This window comes from Electrophorus electricus, chromosome 23 (genome assembly GCF_041902795.1).
Source record: "Electrophorus electricus isolate QZ-2024a chromosome 23, ASM4190279v1, whole genome shotgun sequence".
In the NCBI taxonomy this organism is placed as follows: Eukaryota; Metazoa; Chordata; class Actinopteri; order Gymnotiformes; family Gymnotidae; genus Electrophorus; species Electrophorus electricus.
This window is the reverse complement of record NC_137519.1, coordinates 958,964-984,460: the sequence shown is the minus strand read 5'-3', so window position 1 is coordinate 984,460 and position 25,497 is coordinate 958,964. Positions and strand designations below refer to the sequence as shown.

The window sequence follows — 25,497 nt, the reverse complement described above, 5'->3', positions numbered from 1 at the left end:
AATGATAATATGAATGATATTAATGAAGACTTCAGTACTACGGTGAGGTGTCAGTACTATGATGAGGTTTGTGTACTACAATGAAGTGTCAGTGCTATGATAAGGTGTCAGTACTACAGTCAGAGCAGGGGAGATGGAAGAGAGGAGGCAGAAGTTATACAGAGAGCAGTGGAATAATAAGGTATAAGTAGAATAATAATAAAATGCAGATTTGCAGGTGAGGTTTTGTTTTACAGTAAATATCACTTTAACTGCATACATATTCTGTACCTCTACACACATCCATTTCATATTCAGCACTATTCAACAGGGTTTTTTCATGCATTTATCCCATTTATATACATATATTATTCAAATAGATTTCCATTGTTTTTGAAAGAAATCCATGGCCTTCCATGGTGTTAACAGGTTGCTTCTAAACAGAAGCAAAATTGAGATATGAATATTGTGGTAAGGTTTAGTGTGAAGCTTTAATGCTTTTTAATTTTTCAAATATAAAAATGATATTCAAATATATTTGATAATGTTTATTTTCTCTCTCTCCTGCGCCCTCTCTTTCACTCTCATGCTCTCTCTCTCTCTCTCTCTCTCTCTCTCTCTCTCTCTCTCTCTCTCTCTCTCTCTCTCTCTCTCTGTCTGTCTCTCTCCTTTTGTAAGAGACAATCAGGAACATCACCCAGTTTGGACTACAGAATGAAGGAGTAGACCTTCTGTTCATGTTTGAGCTGGGATCATCATCAACAGTTCATATTTAGCATCACTTTCATTCTGATCAGCAGGATCACAGCTGTTTTTCACTGAAACGTTTGTTATGCCAAAGGGAGGAAAAGCACAGATATGCTTATGGAATGGGAGAGAAAACAGCAGTGCTAGGAAGTCAGCAAAATAAATATCATAAATTAAACAGAGTGTCAACAACATATGCAGGAGTGAAAAAGAGGAATAGTGACAAATGATATGTATGGGATATAAATTAGTATTATTTACTTAGTACCTTTCTCAGACTCAAGGACACTTTACAGACAGATGTCAGCTTTTACAATCACTCACACACCAGTGAGAAACAGCTGCCAATTTGCACACAGCATACTCTCTATCAGAAACCACAGGCCCTGAGGGATTGCACCAGGTGCAGGGGAGAATATTAAGACCAGGACAGAGAAGCAACCATCACTGGACAAACATACACATATAGAGGTCACATTCATACAGGACAATTTACAGTATCCAGTCATCCTAACTTCCATGTTTTTGGACTATGGGAGGAAAGCAAAGACCCCAAAGGAAACCCACAGAGAGACAGGGAGAACATGGAAACACCACCTAGATAAGGACTCAAACCCAAGACCCTACATGCAAACATGCTAACCAGCAAGCCACTGTGCTGCCCATGATAAAATACATATGGCATATAAATGAGAGAATACACATGGGATATAAAACCTGGACCAGAGGCAGAGAAGCCTCCTGTGTGCCGCATGCCCCCTTTAGATGAAATATGTTTTTATAAAAGTCCAACATACAAAACTCAGTAGCATCTTTCTGTGAGTGACATTGAAATGTTAAAACCGGGTTACATCCAAAGTATTCAATAAACATTATGCAGAATGTTAGTTTCATTCGCTCACAGATCTTTTCAGATGTCTAGATTTGTTAGTGTCACGGATGAATAGACATGGAACTCAGCCAAGCTGTGAGCAGTCTCATTTAATCTTTAATCTATAATGTTTTATAAATGCGTTCATCAGTAATGAAAGTCCAGCCTGGTCTGCTCTGTCAGTAATACACTATGTGCTGCTCAGTGTGCATGCTCAGGTCTGAGTAGTATGGCCCTAATTTTGTAAATATGTTGTGGAAATGTGCAAACTATGGCTGGTGAAACTATCCCTGCCATGCTCAGCTTTCTACTGACACCAGAAAATGAACAAATGACATTAAAAAGGTTCAAGTTCTCATTGAAGAATGACTGAAATGAAACTTAAAAAACCTTGCATGAGAAGGTATTTGCACTGTATTACTCTGCATTTTCTGCATGTTAGCACATTTTAAAACAATGTTATGCCCTCACATTGTTTTGTAGACTACGTACATGATATACTGGTGGAGTCTGTTTTGTTTCCCATGTTTCCTGACCCACGCATGTAACAACATGAAGGAGATAAGTTGAGAAAACCAGTGAGACTCACTTAGGGCTATGGCAAACAGTAAATTAAACAGTTCTTACTGAGTAAGCCCATTTTAAAAATAAAACCTTGAAATGCAACGTCAGCACCATCAGATATAAACTATCAATAGATAGACTATCAACTATCAGTAGATAGACTGTCAACTATCTATTGACTATCTATCGAATATCGACTATCAACTATCCATCTATCAACCCTTCTAAAGTGAGGTAATATATGCTCTTTGGTGTATAATGAATACGCAAAAACATCACGTTTAGTAATATATTCTATTCACTTTATAATGAATACACGAAAACCTCATGTTTAGTAATATATGCTCTTTGGTTTATAATAAATACACATAAGCAGCACATCCATATCATCACGGTGTTAACTACAGTTTAGCCCAAATTATTTGATCATTATTATTAAGTAGGTTGTGGCAGTAAGTAATAGCCTATATAGAATGACACTGATCCAGCAGTACAACATGGATAATTACTAACGATCATGAATATTCATGAATGGTCATATGAACATAAAACAAACCCACAGTCCACTTGAACCACACATCATATTGTTATAACTGTCCATCTACATTTATAAAGAGAGATTATTAAAGCAATTTACAATGCTTTAGAATTTCACCTATTTAAATATGTGCAGTGTATAAACTGCTCTGTTGCATTAAACAAGTGAAATAAAATAGCATAACAGGATTACACAAAACAAAAGCCTTGTTCTTATCCAACAAAGAATCTGTATTCTTCTAGAACCAATCTCATTAATCATGCCTCACGTTTAGTTTCATTATGTCGGGGAGCTAAATGGTTGAGCTCTAGAAACATTTTCTGGAAGTGTCCATGGGGCATTTTGTTTGCTTAATGAAGCATACCATAGTTTAAAAACAGAATGGCAGTCAAAACTAGTGGAGGTTTATGACATGTATTGCTGATGCATGTGTATATCAGTTACATTTGTGTCTGATTTGTATGCACTACACATAATACGCTTTGTTGAGTACATTACTATACTCATGTTCAGAGTAATGATGTGTGATGTGATGTTCAAAGTATAGCATGCAGAGTGATGTAATTCAAGAATACTGAACATAGTAGGTGGATTCCATTAGGCCTAATTTGGGCTATTCTGTATTAATATATGAAGGATTGGCTGTAGGTCATGAGGCAAAATAGCAGAGAGAAGTTTTAACCTCAGCTGTAAATTCATAGTTTGCAGAAATGTTACATGTTGATGTAATTCAAGAATACTGAACATAGCAGGTGGATTCCATTAGGCCTAATTTGGGCCATTCTGTATTAAAATATGAAGGATTGGCTGTAGGTCATGAAGCAAAATAGCAGAGAGAAGTTTTAACCTCAGCTGTAAATTCATAGTTTGCAGAAATTTTACATGTTGACATTGTTCTGGATCTACAGTAGCAAATGATTACCCTGGATCAAGAGACAGATCAAGAGACATCCGCTCAAGCAAATGAAAGTCCGGTTAAGTCTTAATGATCCATTTAACCCTCTACATGCATAGTGGTGTGTAGTAACATCTCTCTGTCTGGGCTGTGCATGAGGAACTATGAGCTTGACACTTCCCATTAAGAGTTCCTTTGACACATTCACATCACCAAGGCTAAATATGGCTAAATAAGTGCTCTAATCAGTATGTAATAATATGTACCAGAAACAAACAGTATGTATTCTCTGATTACACTCACAGAGTCCTGTAGGAGGTATTAGTATTCAAACTGAACTACAATCAACATGATCCCACAATAGCGAATTTATTTGTGCAGCACAACTAATTCACAGGTCACAAAGGGCTGAAACTATGGCTAGTGCAGCATTTCACATTTATACCTATTCATTTGATTACACATATATATACCGTTTCATTTCACATTTATACCATTTCATTTCACATTTATACTGTTTCATTTAACATTTATACTGTTTCATTTCATTTCACATTTGTACCATTTCATTTGTGTAGAATCCAGGTTCATCCCTTTTGCTCACTGTTATTCATATCCATCAAACAGTGCTGTAATTGTCAATGGCCATTTTTGAAATTCTTATTTACCTTGGCACAGATAATTATACATGATTAAAGCAGCACTCTGGCCAGGCATTAAAGTAATTATCTGGTGCTTTTGGCTTATGTTAGTCACGTTGGCATTGTGAGAGTAGTTGGCAAACGTTAGTAGCGTTGGTGTTGTGAGTGTGCATTGTTGTGTCGGTGTTGTGGGTGAGGTTGGCATACATTAGTCACGTCGGCATTGTGGGCGTGGTTGGCGTACATTAGTGGCGTCAATGTTGTGTGTGTGTGTTAGTCGCGTCGGCGTTGTGGGTGCAGTTGGTATATGTTAGTCCTGTCGGCATTGTAGGTGCAGTTGGCATATGTTAGTCACATTGCTGTTGTGAGCATGTGTTCCCTCAGGCATGCAGTAAATGCCACATGGCAGTCTGCTTGCGAGGGTTCTCTAACATCTGCTGCCAGTGCTGCAGGCCTGTGCCAGATGCCTGGAGCCCCAGGAGGCAGCAGCCCAGCGGGAGATGGTTAGTGGGTGTGGCCTGGTTGAGCACCTCCAGCTGCAGGCTGGACCTGGGCAGCAGCTCCCTGGGCAGCGCCAGCATCATCATCTCGTTCCATACAGCATTGATCTTGTGCTTGACCCGCCGCGTGTGTTTCTTCTTCAGCGTGGCACTCTGGTGCTTCAGTGTCAGCTTCACTGACAGGTCTGAGAAACAACACCAAAATACTTCAATTATATAACATTTTGAGCTTTAATGTGTCTGTTTAGGGTAGTGATGCAAAGTGGCCCTGATTAAATACTATTGTTTTATTAGAGACAACATGCCTCTTGGTTTGAAACTCACACAGTTTTAGCATCTGCACGCTTAAGAATCTGCACATGAAGGATCTATGTAACAACAATGCTCTTCTCCCATGATACTGTGTCCTTGATCAGAAATCAAAGAAATGTTTAGCTCAGCTCAGACCATACACCCGTATCACTGCTCCAAAACACATTGGATTCACCTGATGAAGTTATCAAATTAGCTGTTGACTTGGGTCAGGTGAACTAGAGCAGTAGAAAATACCCACAGACCCATGCTCGCTGATCTTGAGCATCACCATTCTGCTGGGAATGCAGTACCTATGTTGTCTTTGAGTTTGTCAGACTGCAGACCTCGAGCTTTCATCACCACCACCCCCAGCCTGTTAGCTGCCGGCAGGTAGCTCAGTGACAGCAGCAGCTCCCCCATCGAAGACGTCACCTCCATCTGTGTGGAAATGGGATATTAGTAATATTCTGGGCACTTCAGGAGGCACTAGGACATTGGATTAACTCACCAAGGGTTCAGCACCAGGTCAAACTGGCTCAGACCACTTCTCTTGGTAAAAAAATCAATCCTTTTGACATGAAAGAGAAGCCATATTGATTAAGCCATACGTGGAGTACATTGTGTATTTGTACAGATTTTTATGTTGTATCCTTGTTAAGTATTGGGGATAGTGTTAAAATGATCTTAGTGTAGTTCAGTAGTGTGAGTGCTGTAGGGACATATACAGTGTGGGTGAAATTAAAAATGAACGGAATGGAAATATTTGATTTAAAATAACACCAATAAAACACAGTGGAAGAAGCATTATGCCTTTCTTTGTCATCCTCAGTGATGATGTATCTAAGAATGGCTGCACCATGATGATGTCAGATGACAACAGAGCACTGTGATTTCAGGTGAAAACAGAGCACTGTGATGATGATGTCAGATGACAACAGGGCACTGTGATGATTTCAGGTGAAAACAGAGCACTGTGATGATGTCAGATGACAACAGAGCACTGTGATGATTTCAGGTGAAAACAGAGCACTGTGATGATGATGTCAGATGAATACAGCAATGTGATAATCAATTCAGATGAATGTTGTAGGTATCTTGTCTATTTTCTACTTTTAAAAGGTTCACACTGTCATAGCAAGAAACAAAAACTAATGTGGACATGGACTGAAGGGGAAAAGGATGTTTCATTAGGGGTTCCTTGTACAGCTCTGGAAACAAATAAGAGACCACTCCATTTTTTTTCTTAAATCAGCATCTCCACATGTACAGCAGCCATTCTATTCAAGTGTTTGTTGAATTCCTTCAAAGACACACCTCATTCTACTTAATGAGATGCTGAATAGGTTAACAAAATCTTATTCTAACAAGCAACGGTATATAACCACTGCTGATGTCATCACTGTTCTCTAGTTAAAGAACCAGCTGGATGGGAAAAGCAGTGCTAGGACTACCCAAAAAGTAAGTGTAGTCAAAATACAGCAACAGATCATTGCCAAAAGAGTTGAAAAAAAAAAAGGTTTTTAATGAGGAAAAGAAGGGTTCAATTGTAGCTTTACTGACACAGTGAGCATCAGGTTACTTCTGTCTTGAAATTTAAAAAAACTACAGTTCATAAGAACAAGGTCAAGCAGCAAACACATGGGACAACAACAGCTACAGACTGGCAGAGGTAGAAAACGACTCTATCGACAGTGATGATCGCCACCTCATTCGAATGTCAATTAAACAACCATAAGAAAAAAGCCCTTCGTCAATGAGAAGCAAAGAACCAGACTGAAGTTTGCAAAAGATCATAAGTATTGGACCATACAGGACTAGAGTAAGGTCATCTTCTCTGATGAGTGCAATGTTCAGCTTTGTCCATCACCTGGCCATGTAATGGTTAGACAGAGACCTGGAGAGGTCTACAAGTCAGAGTGTCTCGCACCCACTGTGAAATTTGGTGCAGGATCAGGGATGATTGATTCCTGCAAGAATGATTGATTCCAGATTGATTCCAGCAAATGATGACTGATTCCAGCAAGGCAGATTTGTCTTTGTGAAAGATGCATGAATCAAGCCACTTACAAAACTGTGCTGAAAGAAAACTTGCTTTCTTCTGCTCTGACAATGTTCCCCAACTATGATGATTGTTTTTTTCAACAGGACAATGCTCCATGTCACACAGCCAAGTCAGTCAAAGTGTGGATGAGGGACCACCAGATCAAGACCCCATCATGGCCAGCCCAATCTCCAGACCTGAACCCCATTGAAAACCTCTGGAATATGATCAAAAGGAAGATGGATGGTCACAAGCCATCAAACATAGCTGAGCTCCTGAAATTTCTGTGCCAGGAGTGGCATAATGTTACCCAGCAGCAATATGAAAGACTGGTGGAAAGCATGCCAAGACACATGAAATCCCACCAAATATTGATTTCTTGACTCGTCCTAAGTTGAAATATTAGTACTGCGTTGTTTATAAATGTTTTCATTGCATTATTTGTGGTCCGAAAAATTTCTGTAACTGTTTTATTATTTTGACCATTAGTCATTTTCATTAAAAAACATGCTCTAAAATTTTATCTGGAATTTGGAGGAAATGTCGCCAGTAGTTTATAGAATAAAACAAAACTGCTCAGCCTGGTCAAACATACCCATCAATTGTAAAACTATAAATTCTGATCATTTTGAAGTGGTCTCTTTTTTTCTGAAGCTATATATATATATATATATACTGCTCCAGAAAATAAGTATATATATTATAATATTATTATTTATATAATTATATTATATATCATATATATAATTACAAATTTTATATAAAGGCATAAACAATTACTAAACACCACTACATCATACTCACCTGAATAATGGTCAATTTAAAATTTTAATAATAATAACCATTCCTTTAGGTAAGATGATTGATCAGACTCTAAAGCAGCATTTTCCATTACTTTTAACCAACTATGTTAAGAATTTAGTGACACTGGTGGTGTGCATACAGAAGGAAATAACTAGATCTGTTCTGCTTACTGGATCAACATTTGATGATTTTCAGTGCTGTCACTAGGTGTGAGCAATCTTCCAAAATATTCCCAACAGTTAACACTATTGATATTTCTGTGAAATTATAATTTGTCAATTTCTTTGATAGATCATCTTATGATCCATGATCACCTTTGATTAAAATGTCTGGTTCTGTTCTGTTCTGTTCTGTTGTGGTAGCAGCTTTGATAGGACCAACAGTGATGGGCTTGGTATGCCTGAGCTTGAATAATTAATCTGAACCATAACCACACATTACCATAATCATGATCATGTTGCAATAATAATCAGGAATAATGTTTTACAGAGGATGTGTGGGTAAATGGGCCACAACAGAGAGACACTAGCTGACAAATCTAATCAATGATGTCTATCTAATCAATGACATAGCTAATCAATGCTGCCTATCTCTGCATCTTTCTCTAAAGACTATTTTGGTGTATTCATAAACCACTGTCTGGTGACTGTGACAAAATATGAATCATTTCACACCATGGGTTGACAAAGAGCCAGATCAGTATTACTGTATATGCTGGGGCATGTGTATGAGTGTCTGCCTGTATATGACTGCATGATCTATTACCTCCTCTTTCCCATCTGTTAGAGTGTCTACAACTGTGCTCGTGTGCAAGTGTCATTTTGCATGAACAAATAAATCATTTAGAGAGGTGCTCATACAGCACAGTGCAAACTGCGTCATACATGTAGTCACACACTCACGCACATATATGCATGCACACGCAGTCTGCACCTTCAGACCACACTTATTTTATTCCATTTCTTCCATCTCCTCTATATTTCTCTTACATGTCCTCATTGCCTTCCAGGTTCCCTATTGTTTTGCTAATATAAGTATATAAGTATAATGAAACGAACATTAAATAAATATGTAACATTAATACAATACATAACATTAAAAGTCATAATCACAATTATTAAAATAATAATCACAATATTCCTGGCAGGTCTTTCTGTGTGTGTGTGTGTGTGTGTGTGTGTGTGTGTGTGTGTGTGTGTGTGTGTGTGTGTGTGTGTGTGTGTACTCACTGTAGCTAAAGCTCCTCTAGGGTATGTGATGACGCAGATAGAGATCTCTTGCCCTTCCCATCCAGCTTGTGTGTGTGTGTGTGTGTGTGTGTGTGTGTGTGTGTGTGTGTGTGTGTGTGTGTGCGTGTGTGCACTGACACTATTTATTCATCTAAAGCAAACTGTAGACATCAGGAAGGTGTTGGAGGAAGAGTATTTATACCGTACTCAAAATGACACATGGTACCTTCTTCCTTATTCATATGAAAATATAACTGTTATGAGAGACATTAATTTCCACACCTATGCTGATGAAGACACCTCCTCTCCAACACAACAGGAAGTTGCACAGGTGACGTTAAACTTATCCATTACTGACACCTTACAGCCAATGAACATTACCATTAAAATGACAGTAAATTTATACATACCTAGCCCTTACAAACATTCTTCTACTAAAGCCATACAAAACAGAGGTCCTTTTACCGAAAGCTTCCAGAAACAAGCTGATTTAATGGTAAATCCTTTTGTTGCACCTGAACCTTGCCATCAGAATCTGACTTGCTTACCTGATGTTTCATGCACATATAGGTAATATTACAAAACTAGTCTTCTCTCATCTTTGAACTCAGGATTGGACTCCTGCAGTGATCTACTTTAGCAGTCTTATCAGACTGTTACCAGACGATGCCAGTAAAATCTTGACAATTTTATGTCCAACTGTGCAATATCTTGTGTTTTTAGACCTTACGATAAAGATTCTTTAATAATAGATGTGTGATTATAGGAAATGATTACACTTGGCCTATATGATCAGTGAGAGCGATCTGGACACCAGCAGAACATAGGATCACGAAAACAAAAACAAGCATAGTAGTGGCAATATTATGCCTCACGAAACCACACTTCAAGAAGCAAAAATTAGAATTCTACAAACCACTCATCTTTAACTTATGTTTCATTTATGTCTGGCCACAGCCAATATTTGTAGAGGTTTTGTGAGTTCCACAACACCCAATGACATCCTGTAACTGTCCCGTGAGTTTCACATCAAGTCATGACGTCCTATCATTGGTGGCTTGTTGATCAGTCTTGTAAGAGCAGTCACACTGTGATTTTGATCTAAATTTTCCCAGCACTAGCTGTGTTCCAAACCCTAGGCTGCATTTCTCAGTGGCTACATCACAGAAGTCTGTTCCAAAGTGAAGGAGCCTTCGAATACAGTATAGAAATGCAGCCTACATTTAGAGCAATCTCCAACCTGTGTTTGTCTGTATAAGGTGTTCCGCGCACACTGAGAGAAGTGAAATATGAACTTGTACCTCTTACCTGTTTTGGTAGCTGCAGGTCGACACTGCAGTCAGCATCTGCCATCATGCCCACGTCAGCCAGTTTGAACCTCATATTGCCCAAAGTTGTGTTTCGGGAGAATCGGTCACAGCTGTGCAGGGTCAGTGCCACCTCTCCATCCATGCCCTCTGTACCAGCGCTGACACAGGCAGTGGGCAGGGCGAACACAAGGCCTTCACCCCAGTGGACCCGTGATGCCAGCTTACGCACTGCCGTCTGCGAGAGCTTCCGCTCGCCATGCACGGTCACGCACCCCGACACGTACCCCTCGCTGCCTGCCTCCACACAAACGTGCTCCGCTACACCCATGAGGAGCAGTGAAGAAGAGAAATAGGAATTAGTTAATAAACCTTCCCAATGACTTCACATCATATCCTCCCTTACCCCTCCTCTGTGTCTCCTTTAAGATAAAAGAGCTCATCCCTGCTCAGCACATATAGGATACCTGGAGCTAATGAACTGATGAGGATTATCTCCAACCAGAGCAAATGTAACCTAGGCTTTTTCAAATCTTTAAAGCATGTAAATTATTATATTTTCCTTTCAAAATACTGAATAAAATGCCAATCACCCACACCTTCAGAGGTGAAATTCTCCTTCACAGCTACTGCAATAACACACTAGTGTATATATAGAAAGGGCTTTTCTACTGGCAGCAGCAGACCGGAGATGAGTGCTCTGGCTCACACAACAGGAAATGACAGGAATACAGTGAATATGCGCCAAGCATCCCATAATTATGTCTTAACCTCAGTAACCACAACAACAAGTGTGTGTGCATGTATGTGAGTGTGTATGCGTGTGCCTGTGTGTGTGTGTTTGTGTGTGCATATGTATGTGCCTGTGTGTGTGTATGCATGTGTGTGTGTGTTTGTGTGTGCGTATGTATGTGCCTGTGTGTGTGTGTGTGTGTGTGTCTGTGTGTGTGTCTGTGTGTGTGCATGTATGTGCCTGTCTGTGTGTGTGTGTGTGTGCTGGTGTTTGTGTACCTGTGTGTGTGTGTGTGTGTGTGTGTGTGCATGTGCCGGTGTTTGTGTACCTGTGTGTGTGTGTGCCAGTGTTTACGTACCTGTGCGTGTGTGTGTGTGCCTGTGTGTGTGTGTGTGTGTGTGTGCCTGTGTGTATGTAAGCATGTGTTTAAGCATGTGTGTGTATGTGTGTGTGTGTGGCTATGTGTATGTGTGTATGTGTGTGTTTACCCTCTATGATGGTGATGTGTAGCTCTCTGCTCTCACTGTGCAGGCAAACAGAGAAGTGAAGTTTTGGGTGCAGGACAGTGCTGCTGCTGGAGAAACCACTGGATTGGTCTGTGACACAGGGGGTCTCATCTGCAGAGCATGAGAGAAATCAGTACTCACACTACATGGACATCATAGATATAACTGGGGAGATAACTGCTTGTTTTGGGAATGAGAAATAATCAAAGTGAATTTTTCACTTCATACTTACAAAGACTTCATCTAAAGTCACAAGACAATATGGAATGAGAGAATGGAGTGCAAGATGTAGGGAGTGATACTGTTGAGAGAATACCATTATTGAAATTGCATCTCTCTCTCTCTCTCTCTCTCACACACACACACACAGTACAGAGGTATGCTCTGACTGACATCAGGGTATTTCCATGATATTTTATGCCCATATTCATACAAGCTATGCTTTTATATTATAAATGTTTTCAGTTTCTCTCTCTGTCTTCTACCACTGTTGGATTAGCATGAACTCTCTCTCTCTCTCTCTCTCTCTCTCTCTCTCTCTCTCTCTTTCTCCCCAGCCATCTCTCTACTACAGTCTATGATGAGATGGAATATGCAGATGAGATAGAATATGCAGATGATGGTTGGACAAAAGCAAACACTCATGTGTCCAGTTAACCCATCGCTGCAGCACAAGATAACAGTTCCTTCGGAAAGGTTAGCCCATGCCTGGGGGAAAGATATAAATAACTAAAGTGAATGTTAATGATTTGTTAAAGGTTATCTCTCATGTCGCAGAGCTGAATACAGGGAATTATCGTCTGGTGCTCAGTGGAACACAGGAATGCGTAAATGAGACATGTGACGTCTCTCAGTGAGTTAAGAATGGTGAAGATTACACATGGTGACAGTAATGTAAGGGTTTTCACCTTGCCGTGAGGAGGTGAAGGCCTCATCTCCCTCCGCTCCTGGATTGCAGCAGCCAGGCTCAGCGGCTGGGTGTTCTGAAGTAACTGCACACTCGCCATAGTTGATGATCTCGGGCGACCTGACAACCTCGGGCGACCTGACAACCTCGTGCGACCTGACAACTTCGGGTGACGTGATGACTTCAGGTGATTTGGCTCTTGGCTTAGGTTTGTAGTTGATCACCTCAGGTGATGTGGTGCATGGTTTAGAGTTGTAGCTGATGACCTCAGGTGACGTGGCGCATGGTTTAGGTTTGTAGATTTTGGGGAACTTCAGTGAAGTTTGAGGCTGAATAGGCTCTGTAGATTTCTGCACGCTGAACTTAATTATGACCATGGAAAAAGAAGAAAGAGAAAAAGAGAAAGAGATGACATGAGCCATTACATAATGTACATGTACATAATGAAGCCACAATCCAAAATGTCATTACATTTGTATGCTTTGTTTCAGAAATGTAACGTTGGCCACATCTCTGTAAACTGAATGTAAACAGAATACGGAAATACAGAACACAGAAATACAGAACACACATACAGAACACATATATACAGGACGCACATACAGAACACACATACAGGACGCACATACAGAGCACACACATACAGAATACACACATACACAACACACACACAGAACGCACACACAGAACACACACATACAGAACACACGCACACACACACACATACACAGAGAACACACACATACTGAACACACACATACAGAACACACACAAATACACACAGAACACATACACACAGAACACACATACAGAACACACATGCAGAACACACATACACAGAACACACACATCCAGAACACACACACACATACACAGAACACACATATATACACAGAGAACACATATGACTATGTATGACATATGTATGACATATGACATATGGCATATGTATGACATATGACTGTGTATGACAATGTATGTGACAAATAAACCAAACTTGAACTTGAACATACATACTGAACACACACATACAGAACACACACAAATACACACAGAACACACACATACAGAACACACACACACAGAATACACACATATAGAACACAGAAATTCATAATAGGAAGGAAATGTATGTAACCACAGGCCTGTGATTCTACAGCAAAAACAACACACAAGCTAAGAAGGGGCAGCTTGCCATGGTCACGATTTTATACTTTCATAATCCACACAGTCCACATCACCCTTCAGTAGATATTCATACAAGATATGTGTTTTAAAATCTCCTCTACAGTTTCAAACGAGATGGAATATGTAGATGACGGTAGGATGATTTTGCATTTTAGGCTTTCTAGTGCATACCTCACTACAGGAGACATCTGTCCCCGATTTTGTCAAATCTCTTAAATATAGAGATATACAGTGTGAAGAGCACTGAATGAATTATACTGTGAATTATACTGAAGAATTATTTCTCTCTCTCCCCCTCTCTCCCTCTGTCTCTCTCTCTCTCTCTCTCTTTCTCTTGTGTCATACACAAAGACCTCCTTTCCACTCTCACATCCATCTGTGACTTCAGCATGTAATGAATATTCATGACTGCACATAGAATATAATCACCTTACAAAGGGACTGAAATAATTATGTCTGCATATGTGTGAGTGTATGAATGTCTCAGAGTAAGGTGTGCACCTATACTGTGTGTGTGTGTGTGTGTGTGTGTGTGTGTGTGTGAGAGAGAGAGAGAGAGAGAGAGAGAGAGAGAGAGAGAGAGAGAGAGAGAGTCAGAAAGAGTCGTGACTGTATGTTGACAGCCTCAGTGAATCTGGCATGCACTCATACTCAGCACTAGCACAGGCACTGAAATAGCACCAAGATCAAATCACTGGGATCTTTGTGTGTCTGCGTAGGCTGTGAGGTGTGTGATGAGTGTGTGTGAATGCAAAAGATTTGTAATATATGAGTAAGAGTATGTGTGTATGGTGGCGGGGTAATGTGTTAATATGTGCTGTTTAGCATTGGAGGGGTGAGAGGGAGAAAATGACTGTAGAATCCATTGATGAATTCAAGACCAGTGTCCTCCAGACTAGGTCTAATTATAGACCTATGCATCTGTGTTCTCCTACATATGGATACACAGACACAGCCACACACACACACACATTCTGCAGGGCTGCTTGTTGCTCAGTTATTTCTTAACCCATTGCCTCACAGAGGAAACAACAAAAGATACACTGGCTTATCAAATAAGCTATGAGGTCTCATTTGCTCCAAAGGTGAGACATTTAATCATGAAGTCATTTCAGATGCAGGGGCCAGTGTAATTCTATCATAACTATAATAAAGATTACTTTTTTTCCAGGCCACGGACCAGCCCTTGTGGATGGGATCTCTATGAAACAGGTTATTCCAACACATTATGGCAGAGCTTTTGAAATAGTGAAATGGATGTATAAAGTAAGGAGGAAAACAGATACTCCAAGCCTTGTGGTGTGTACTGGTGTGTAAGAGAAAATCAGACTGGGGAAAATCAGACTGGGGAAAAGAATGCAGACTGTTTCCTGCTCATCATTATCTTTGACACTGCAGCTCAATAACAGAGCAAATAGAGGGTTTGTACATCCCCTGCTAAGCAAAGAGCTAATTTAAGTGTAACAGAGCGAGATGGCCACAAAGTGGAAATAGAGAAACAGCTATGGAACAGAGAGACAGTTATGGGAAAGAGAGACAGTTATGGAACAGAGAGACAGCTATGGAACAGAGAGACAATTTTGGGAAAGAGAGACAGTTATGGAACAGAGAGACAGCTATGGAACAGAGAGACAGCTATGGAACAGAGAGAGGCATAAAATAACAGAACAGCTCTACTTGTGCTTGCTAGGCAATTATGTCCAGATGATGCTTTCAGGATGGTGTAAAGAGGAGACCCGTTAAGCTTACTTGTTCTAAAAAATAGAACAATTTGAACTTTGTCCCTAAGCAAGACTTTCTTTGTGCCAAAAATTGAACACTTAACAATAACCTTAGCCTGGAGAGACAACATGAACTTGAATGAATAAACAATTCACCCTACTAGGTACCATAAGCTAGCCTTAGCTTCAGTATGTACAGTATAGTAGTAGAGTGTACAGTATGTACAGTATAGTAGTAGAGTGTCTGCATGTCTTTTAGGTGTTCCAATAAACCAGCCTGTTCTGTTTCCTTCCTGTACAGGGGTGAAGCAATTACAGCCAACAGCAAATACTGAATGTGAAAGCCAGCAATAAGAAATTTATAAACAGCACATGAAGCAAGCGAGGACAATGTAATGAGTGGTTTCTCATGCAAAATCACCACAAGCTTTCAAGGAATCTAATTACCTTAGTCTCAAAGGTTATTCAACACAGCAAACATTACTAATCTAAATCTGATTGCTTATTGCTGTCTCTCCCTTCATGTTTCAACTATTTAAAGGGCAACACATGTCCATAGTCACATAGAAACACATAAAAAGAGTTTTAGAAGTGTCCTTGATCAAAAGAAGACAGAGAACACTGATCAGTCAGCTGTCTGATTTGCTAGAGCATCAGCTAACTAATCTGTTTCACCCTGTTTATTCGTCCTGTTCATCTAGATCCACACTGTTCCTCATTAATGATATCCTCTGTATGTGCACATATACTGTATGTATGTGTCCCTTACCTAGAGGTTATTTAGCATACTAATCTGCATTTGTTCTGGTGTCTGACCACATTAGTGTGTGTCTGTTCCTCTTACCTGTGTGAGCGTGTGCAGGATGCTGGCTTTGGCTTTCTCAGGTTCTGTATCATCCTCTCGTTCTAGCTGGCCCTTCTTGCAGTTCCTGCAAAGCAGGGAGAGACCGCAAAGTGTGATCGCTCCGGACACTGTGCCCAGGGTGGCTCCCAGGAGCGTTGCCGCGGAGATGAACATCCGTTCAAGCCTTGGTGCAGATCCGTTTGAGAAAACGGGAGAAGAGAGACAAGCTGAGCTATATCACGTCTCTCTTTTCATAGAGAGAGACCAAGACCAGAGAGAGAAGGGACGGGCAGAGTGAGAGGGGACAGACGAGGAGAGAGAGGACAGGCAGAGTGAGAGGGGACAGACGAGGAGAGAGAGACCGAGACCAGAGGAGAGAGAGGACAGGCAGAGTGAGAGAGGACAGACGAGGAGAGAGAGGACAGGCAGAGTGAGAGGGGACAGACGAGGAGAGAGAGACCGAGACCAGAGGAGAGAGAGGACAGGCAGAGTGAGAGAGGACAGGTAGAGAGCTCAACAGCTGTAAGAGAGAGGAGGAGATAAGGAAGCACCACATGCATGCATGTGTGATGTGCTGCCCTCTGTGTGATATGCACTCAGCCAAGCAGATGGCACTGGAGGGTGAGGACGGGGGTGTGATGAAGAGGGAGGGTTTTGACGACTGGCTATCCATACTCAATAAGAGTGAGTCTGCTACTACCACCCCCACTCTCTCGAACATATGACAGAGTGAGTGTGTGTGTGTGTGTGTGTGTGTGTGTGTGTGTGTGTGTGTGTGTGTGTGTGTGTGTGTGTGTGTGTGTGTGTTGACGTCAGAGCTGCATGTCAGAGCTATCACCTTCACAGAGTTCCGCCCCTACAGGTCCTATGAAACCACACACTTTAAAACATTTATGCAGTGCTAGCCAAAAATATAGACATAATCTGCATGATTTATTCTACTCGTTTCATTTATTTTATTTAAACATGTTATATTAGACGTTAGTTTATTGGTTAAAATGTTGTTCATTTTAAAATTATTTTAAGAAATAATTTATCACTTTCAATCTTAGATCCTTTCCACTAGAGAATCGATAGTATGTTACCATGGAAACAGCCCCTTGCCCCATACACTCCTCGTGCCTCCTGCTCCTTTTATGAGTATAAACACATGCCTCAGGTCAGAGAGCACTGAAAATAACCAGGAAGAGGAGTACTGAATATGACCAGAAGAGGAGTACTGAATATAAACAGGAAGAAGAGTACTGAAAATAACCAGGAAGAGGACTACTTAATATGACCAGGAAGAGGAGCACTGAATATGACTCACAGCACCTGGAAATCCCTCAGTGGGGAGTTGCTGAGGCTGTCTGATTTAGTTACTCTTTAATACAACAGCCACACACAAATACATACATTATGAAACTTAACTCAGTTTGTTGGGTATGTGTGAAAATTATGTAAATAAATTGAATATGCATTGGAGCCCATAATTACTGGGTCTCACTGTATAATTTCACTTAATCTCTGGAGATTGTATCACCTTAAATTGAAGTATTGGGCTGCATGACATATTCACGTGGATTAAAGTATCACTCTCAATTTCCATGATGGCAGGTTTCTTTAAGATTTAATGAAATAACTATCAAGCTTTACCTCATACAAGAGCAGTCTCACACACATTCATTCTTCTACATGAGCTCCTGACTGTATAGAACCACAATCAGAAGCACCTAGATGAAGCAATTTTTAATATATATATTTTTTTGTAAAAATAAAATAAAATAATATAAAAAGGTCACTTAAAAAAAATGTAAGTAATTTTTTTTCTTGTCAACTGTTTTCTGATACCGGAAGAATACACTGCCCCCTTGAGGTGTTAAAAAAAATTCAAACACTTCTCGCATCAACTTGATTTGTACTAAAAATGCCCTCATAATGACTTTAATTTCAAATATAGTTTTAACTTTGTGTACTGCACAGCACGTATAAGTAACATTTTTCGTTTAGTAGATTAATGAACAATGTGCGTATATTAGTTGAATAAGAAACATTGATTTTTTTTTATATTTCGTAGTTGACGTGACAATGTTTACGTAAACGTGTCATTTACGTCACGGTGATGCAATTTACGTCAGACACGGTGAGGTGGGCGGGGCTTCGCCGATGGTGTGAAGATGGCGGCGTCCATAGTGCTAAACTTGGACAGTTTACCTTCGGATCCTTTACTGTTGATTTTGTCATTTCTTGACTTCAGAGATTTGGTCAGGTGAATGTTCATCACATCATTACCAACGTCACATTATTTACGAGTAGGCACATCTAAGCATATGTCCTCCCACATATTTATATAAAATAATACACAAGTTTCGTGTTGTTGTACAGCTATCGCTAGCTGTGCTAACTAGGTTAGTGTGTTATGTTAGTTACCTAGCGGGATATGTCAGTAAACCACTATACCGTAACAATGTTAAACATTTTCACTTAATTTAAAGTGCTGAATAGTAGATGCGTGTGTGTTTACTGCAGTCATGGCTGTGTCACTGTCGGCAGAAACATCCTCTTCTGTGTATAAGGTGCTACTGCCAGTATCTAGCAGGCTAGCTAACCTACAGTCTGATTATCCAGCCAGAGGGGAGATGGAATCAATCAATACATAACTGACTACTTAATGTCGAAAAGAATACTTTGGTGTTACGGCACTTAAAAGAGGGCTGCGTTGAGCCACAGGCAAACAGCCGCTTATTTCAGAATAAGAGCGGATTCAATTGGAATATATTTGATAATTTAGCTGCGCTGGGATTCAGCTGAGGCTGATGAATATGAGACAGCTAGGTAAACTGTGTTGATGAATGTAGGACAGCTAGGTTAACTGTGTTGATGAATGTGAGACAGCTAGGCTAAATGTGTTGATGAATGTGAGACAGCTAGGTTAACTAGGCTAACTGTTGATTATGGAGCAGTGGTACGTGCTGTCCTACTTCAGTACCTAATTAAAGTACTTTTTAAAGCACTTTTAATTGTCTAATGTAGCAAGCTAGTAGTGTACTTTCTAATCATTTATAATTTCTTTTTATTCTGTATTCATTTATATATTTTATGAAGTAATACCTCTGTCATGAAAAGTAGCTAAGTTGTTGCTGCTCTTCTGCCTAATTCAATCTCAGCTGCAGCCTTGTAAGTCGACGTCTGAATGAGCTTACAGGCCACAATCCTTTATGGAAGGTGCTTTGCAAGAAGCACTGGCTTCTCGCAGAGTAAGTTTACCAAGAGGCTTCGCTGTGTAGCACCCGTTAAGCCATTCATATTCAAACATGTTAATTTTGCATGTCTTTTAGAATGTGTGTGATGGTTATGGTGCTGGTTTACTGATACAGGGCGGATAAGTCTCATAGAGGGCAGAGCTGGAAGGAGCTATTCCGGGAGTTTTATATCGATCTGGGTCGATACATTGATCACTACAGCATGCTGAAAGAATCCTGGGAAAATTTGAAATCCTATCTGGGCCAGAAATGTCCACGAATGATCGCCTCCCTCAAAGGTGTGTCCAAGCATTCCTGCAATGCAAATGTTTCCCCAGGTGACCTGCATGTAAGCAGCATAACCCTGCATGCTAACAGCAGTTTACAGCTGAATAGTTTTCATGAGATTTTGACTGTTTTTCTGATAAGGAAAAAGACAGAAAAAATCCTCTATACAGTGACTGCCCACACAATGAATGTCATTAAACCAAAATGGAAGAAAAATAGCTGAAACCATTTCCTCTTGTCTGTCAATAGATGGCGCTAAAGAGGAGGAACTGGATGCCATTGAGGCTCAGATTGGCTGTAAGCTTCCCAACGACTACCGTTGCTCGTACAGGATACACAATGGACAGAAACTTGTGGTACCCGGGTGAGGCACTGCTTACTGAGGCCTTCAGAACTGACCACTGTTAAAAACCCTGGTCCTGTTAATATAGCAGAACTGACCACTGTTAAAAACTGGTCCTATTAATATAACACCTGAGCAAACCATACACATCACAGAGCCTTCGTATTAAACACGTGTAGTGTGTGTATGTAAAGCCTTTCCCACTTAACCCGCATGAACAGTTGACCCTATATTATCTTCTGTTATGGAGCCATAAGTGTATATTTACTAAATGTGGACTTTAATGTCTGGGTTTGGCCTTGCCTCCCAGGTTGATGGGCAGTATGGCTCTGTCCAATCACTACCGCTCTGAGGACCTGCTGGACATTGAGACAGCAGCAGGGGGGTTCCAGCAGAGGAAGGGCATGCGGCAGTGTCTCCCACTGACCTTCTGCTTCCACACGGGCCTTAGCCAGTACATGGCCCTTGAGAGTGTAGAGGGACGGGTCCACAGTGAGATTTTCTACCACTGTCCGGTTAGCATGTACTCTCTCTCTTTTTTTCTCTCTCTCTCTCTCTACCCCCCATACCCACCCACACTCAGTCACACACATGCACTATAAAAACTAATCAGTGTTTGTGCACACAGTAAGATCTTCTACTGTTGCCCAGTCTGCTCTAACATGGTACCACACACACACACAAACAGAGGTTTACTCTGATTATATGCTGCATAGTGTATATACAGCGTAGTGTTGATGGCTCTGCAGTTCACATGTTGTTCTGTTGGCCACTACACTACAGGCTTATCACATCATACTGCACGCTCATTACACTACACTACAGGCTTATTACACTACATTACAGGTTTAGTACATCACACTACTGTCTTATTACACCACAATACAGGGTTATTACACTACAGGATTATTACATCACAATACAGACTTATTACCCTACAGGCCTATTACACTATAGGCTTATTATGCCACACTACAGGCTTATTGTTTTTTGTGATGTTTTTCTCTTCACAGGATCAACTTGCACAAGATCCGTCCGCTATTGATATGTTCATCACAGGTAGAGTATAGACCTTACAGTGGAAAATAGAATGAGTTCCTCTAAATTTATTAGACTGTAACACACATAATGTAATACTTCAGGTCACTCGGTGCCCTATTTATACTAGAGCAGTGACAGCACTGCACTGTGCCTGGGCCTTTTAGGACTGTAGTTGGAACAGTTCCTGACTTATCTGGGTTTTATGAGTTCCTGCACAGAGATTATCTTTCATTAGTGCCTTCTTGGTTTGAGAGGTTTTTAAAATGGCTCTGAGTTAAAGCACTGGGACCGAGCTTGGCTTGGTAGCTCAGTCAGAAAATGCCACAGAAAACTGTTACAGCCCTGGGTGGTGTTACAGAAAGTACCTGGCGGGTAATATAACTAGATTTGTTAAATTCACTTAAGCATAATTGATCTCTCTCACACTTGCAGGATCTAACTTTACTGAATGGTTTACCTCATATGTCCAAAACGTAGTCACTGGCGAATACCCCATCATTCGAGACCAGATCTTCAGGTACCTGAGTGTGTGTGTACAGAAGTGTGCATGTGTAAGTGTGCTTGTACGCATTCATAAGTGGCTGTGGTTTCACACTTCCGGGTGTGTTACAATCCCAGACAGATATTTATTTATTTTATCCTGTGGCACATATGTGTTAAAGTGGGAAGACAGGTTTAACAACTTTCTTAATGGTTAAATGTGTCCCACTGTGCAAAGATAACTGAGTGCATGAATTTATTGTAAGGTCCAGATTCATGAATTAAAACAACCTTTCAGAAGCAGGGGTCAGCAGCATACTAACAGGTGAATGATGAGTGATAGAAGTTTTAACAGTTATTACTACACGCTGATGTTTTGTTTGTTAGGTATGTTTGGTATGATTGTTAGGTATGTTTATGTTGTTTGTTTGTTAGGTATGTTAGCTATGTTTCTTTGTTAGCTATGTTTGTTAGGTATGTTTATGTTGATGTTTATGTTGATGTTTGTTGGGTATGTTTATGTTGATGTTTATATTTATATTGTTTAGGTATGTCCATGATAAGAAGTGCGTGGCCACCACTGGCGACATCACTGTGTCCGTGTCCACCTCCTTTCTGCCTGAACTCAGCTCTGTCCATCCACCACACTTCTTCTTCACATACAGAATCAGGTAAAACACAGTTAATTCTTTATTTTTACATTGAGTTATTTTAACAAATATATTAACAAATATGAATCTCAATTAGACAGTCAAATCTGAACCCTGCATTGCAATATGCACCCAAATTGATTGAGAGCTTGACCTATAAACAAATCAAAACAAACGTTACTTAGCAAGGTGGGTGTGTGTGGTCAGGGATGAGGGTGGAAGTTGCATGTAGGCGGTGAGGGTGGGCGGTGCAGGTGGATACTTCAGTATCTTCTCTTGTGACTCTTTTAAGTCGGCTGCCTGTCTCATTTTTGAAACACATCCGTCAGACTCATTACACTATGACTGAAATGTTGCTTGGTCATCCAATGTTGTGTTTTCGATGACATGCCAAAATTAAAAAGTTTGCAAGTTAAGTGGTGGAGAGGATTTTGAACCTACAGTAGTTAAGTTTTTGGATAGGTCTCTGAATACTGACCTTTGACCCTCACCTGCTCACACCGTGTCAGAATCGAGATGGCGCGGTCGGCACTGCCGGAAAGTGCATGCCAGTTGGACAGCCGCTACTGGAAGATCACCAATGCCAATGGGAATGTGGAGGAGGTCCGAGGCCCCGGGGTTGTGGGTGAGGCACCCAGAGCGGACCGTAACAGACCCAGAGTAGCCGTAACAGGCTCTTAACAGACCCTGAGTGGGCCATAATAGACCAAATTAATTTATTACGAGTCCAGTCTTAGGAAACGTATGATAGGTGAATACATATTACCCTAAAATATTAAGAGTGTATGTGTGTGTAGGTGAGTTTCCAGTGATGACCCCTGGTAAAGTGCATGAGTACGCTAGCTGCACCACCTTCTCCACCACCTCTGAGCACATGGAGGGTCACTACACTTTTCACCAGCTCAAAAACAAGGAGGAGATCTTTGATGTGTCTATTCCCCGATTCTACATGGTCTGCCCACCATTCCGTGAGTCTGCAGTACGATCGGTATGTCAGCACTTTCTCTAATTTTTTTTTACTTTATTTTATTGTTTATTATATTAATCTTTTAGGGGGGTTGCATGTCCTTACAGATTGTGAGTCAGTAAGAAAGTTTTTTGTCTTGATTTATGCAGGCACTTTTCCTATCTTTACTAAAAACCTCAGGCTTGAGGTGTGTCGGAAACATTGCTTGGCTGGCTTCTCTGGAGAAAAAAATAGAATTGATTTGTCATATCTTTAAGATATTTTGTGTATGATTCTCTTGCCTTACTCTCCCAGGGTGCTCTCTCTCCCCTGAGGTCCACCTCCCCTCACAACGCTGTGAGTGAGGCACCTGTTGGCCTCTTCAACAATGACAACTCTGCAGATACTGATGACTTCGAGGAGGAAGGGCAGCTCGACATGAATGTGGCCGGCCACGGGGGCCGCTCTCACACACGCACACACACACAGGCACGCGCACAGAAGCCCAAGAGCAAATGAGAGCAACAGATTTAGACTTCCATTGTTTATTATACGGAAGGCTTTGTGTCTGCCCCCTCATGAACCTTCCAGCGTGTGTGTGTGTGTGTGTGTGTGTATGTGTGTGTGTGTGTGTGTGTGCGTATGTGTGTGTGTGCGTATGTGTGTGTGTGCGTATGTGTGTGTGTGCGTATGTGTGTGTGTGCGTATGTGTGTGCGTGCGTATGTGTGTGCGTATGTATGTGTGTGCGTATGTATGTGTGTGCGTGTGTATGTGTGTGCGTGTGTATGTGTGTGCGTGTGCGTGTGTGTGTGTGTGTGTGTGTGTGTGTGTGTGTGTGTGTGTGTTATCACAGTAACGTCCTGCAAAGAGAGAAAGAGTGGCAGTGTGATACTATAGTTGCAGTGTTCACTTTCAAAGAAAAGTAATGACCTGAAAACACGCACGCATTGAGCTGTTCATTGAGCTTTTGTTTTGTATATGCTGGTCTCAGCTAGGAGCTTTACACTTAACCAAAAACAAAAAGACTGCCACTATTTATAAAAATGTTTAAACACTCAAACCAGCCCTCTCAAATATTGTAGGAAAGTGTGGGGTATGTGTATACATTTTTGGTTTAATCAGAAAGAAAGTACACCAGTCAGAATCAACCATTTATTTGCAGATCTTCATTGCGTAGCGCTAGCTCTGCCGGGATAACACTAGCTATACCAGTCATGTCTCCTCCGCCAATGACAGGAATCCTTGGGGAAAAAAAAGACTTTCTATAGGAATGATAATAAAATGACAGCAACTAAACTTACCGTAATATACTGCTATAGACATTACTGGGGGTTAGTGACTCAAAAACATGTGGCACATGTGAACTCTATTAGACAGTCTTAGACATTGGTACACTACATTAAACTATTCTGACAATTAAAACATTTGGCAACTCTCAGGATTATGGAAATAATACAACATACTACATAAGCTGCAACAAGTCAAGTGTATGTCTATTTCTAGTGGTATTGCCACCATGCAGTAATGTTTCCAAGTAACATAACAGGGTTTACACACACACACAAATGTTAAACTGGACTCAAGTATGCCCCGACAGGTGTGTAGATAAGGCTCTGCTGTGTCTGTAACCATCTGTGAATCTTCTCATGAAGGCAATGTGAGTGAATAGTTGCTTAAAGGTGTATAGATTTTTGATCTTTGTTAGTAATTAATAGTTATTTTACTCTTGTAATATGCAGTGCAATAGGACTTTCGGGCTGTCTGCTATTCTGATTTGTTCAGATTAGTTCAGTACCTTTGTTTTTGTTCATCGAGGCTTTTTTGTACATGTGTGTTTTTTTTAAGTTTGGGTAAATAAACAGGACGTTATGTATATTTCTTTACAAATGATGCTTATGTTGTTGACTCTCAGACATAAAAAGATGCTTTATTCTCTCTACAAAAGAATGTCTGAGTTATTTGGATATTTTTAGAAGGCCAGGCACAATCCAATGGTGTGGAACACTTAAGTTTCAAAAGAGGATTGTTCTCAACACAGAATGTAGGAGACACAGGCCCTCGTCTCCTCCCAGCTTTCTCCAGCTTTCTCTAGCTTTCTCTTTGCTCTCTGTTGGTGCCAGTTTCTGTGCTGTAATGGATGAGAGATAAAGAGCGCTTTGTTCTGATTTGTCTGACATCGCTTTGTATTGCTGCTTGTTTTGGACTGAAGCGCCTCCCA

At 40.6% G+C, this 25,497-nt stretch overlaps 2 protein-coding genes across 4 annotated transcripts; one reads left to right on the top strand and one right to left on the bottom strand.

Annotated features, from left to right (window-relative positions):
- Nucleotides 1-2,441: 2,441 nt before the first annotated feature.
- Nucleotides 2,442-16,914, bottom strand: syt13 (synaptotagmin XIII). Its single transcript, XM_035521123.2, has 6 exons — nucleotides 16,310-16,914; nucleotides 12,558-12,918; nucleotides 11,632-11,760; nucleotides 10,412-10,731; nucleotides 5,341-5,467; nucleotides 2,442-4,920 (listed from the first exon to the last, which is right to left on the bottom strand). The coding sequence occupies exons 1-6, from the start codon at nucleotides 16,481-16,483 to the stop codon at nucleotides 4,616-4,618; spliced, it is 1,416 nt and encodes a 471-aa protein (XP_035377016.2). The 5' UTR covers nucleotides 16,484-16,914; the 3' UTR covers nucleotides 2,442-4,615.
- Nucleotides 16,915-18,421: 1,507 nt separating this feature from the next.
- Nucleotides 18,422-25,453, top strand: fbxo3 (F-box protein 3). 3 transcript variants are annotated; one of them, XM_081706426.1, is made up of 11 exons: nucleotides 18,422-18,557; nucleotides 19,456-19,545; nucleotides 19,666-19,829; nucleotides 20,068-20,182; nucleotides 20,472-20,676; nucleotides 21,175-21,220; nucleotides 21,680-21,719; nucleotides 22,231-22,353; nucleotides 22,842-22,957; nucleotides 23,130-23,320; nucleotides 23,594-25,453. In XM_081706426.1, exons 1-11 carry the CDS (start codon nucleotides 18,466-18,468, stop codon nucleotides 23,795-23,797), a joined length of 1,386 nt encoding a protein of 461 aa, XP_081562552.1. In that variant the 5' UTR covers nucleotides 18,422-18,465; the 3' UTR covers nucleotides 23,798-25,453. The 3 variants fall into 3 exon arrangements, with proteins under 3 accessions (XP_081562552.1, XP_026884095.2, XP_026884096.2); XM_027028294.3 differs by having other exon boundaries at nucleotides 21,635-21,719; XM_027028295.3 differs by lacking the exon at nucleotides 19,456-19,545 and having other exon boundaries at nucleotides 18,431-18,557; nucleotides 21,635-21,719.
- The last annotated feature ends 44 nt before the right edge of the window (nucleotides 25,454-25,497 follow it).

What these genes read in the sequence shown, in the direction of transcription:
- syt13 (XM_035521123.2), bottom strand. Translation starts at nt 16,483, where the DNA reads ATGTTCATCTCCGCGGCAACGCTCCTGGGAGCCACCCTGGGCACAGTG. An exon ending in CTTCACCTCCTCACGGCAAG is followed by an intron (nt 11,761 to 12,557) that starts GTGAAAACCCTT and finishes CATGCTCTGCAG; the next exon opens with ATGAGACCCCCTGTGTCACA. An exon ending in ACACATCACCATCATAGAGG is followed by an intron (nt 10,732 to 11,631) that starts GTAAACACACAC and finishes TCATGGGTGTAG; the next exon opens with CGGAGCACGTTTGTGTGGAG.
- fbxo3 (XM_027028294.3), top strand. Translation starts at nt 18,466, where the DNA reads ATGGCGGCGTCCATAGTGCTAAACTTGGACAGTTTACCTTCGGATCCT. An exon ending in AGATTTTCTACCACTGTCCG is followed by an intron (nt 20,677 to 21,174) that starts GTTAGCATGTAC and finishes TTCTCTTCACAG; the next exon opens with GATCAACTTGCACAAGATCC. An exon ending in TTCTTCACATACAGAATCAG is followed by an intron (nt 22,354 to 22,841) that starts GTAAAACACAGT and finishes ACACCGTGTCAG; the next exon opens with AATCGAGATGGCGCGGTCGG.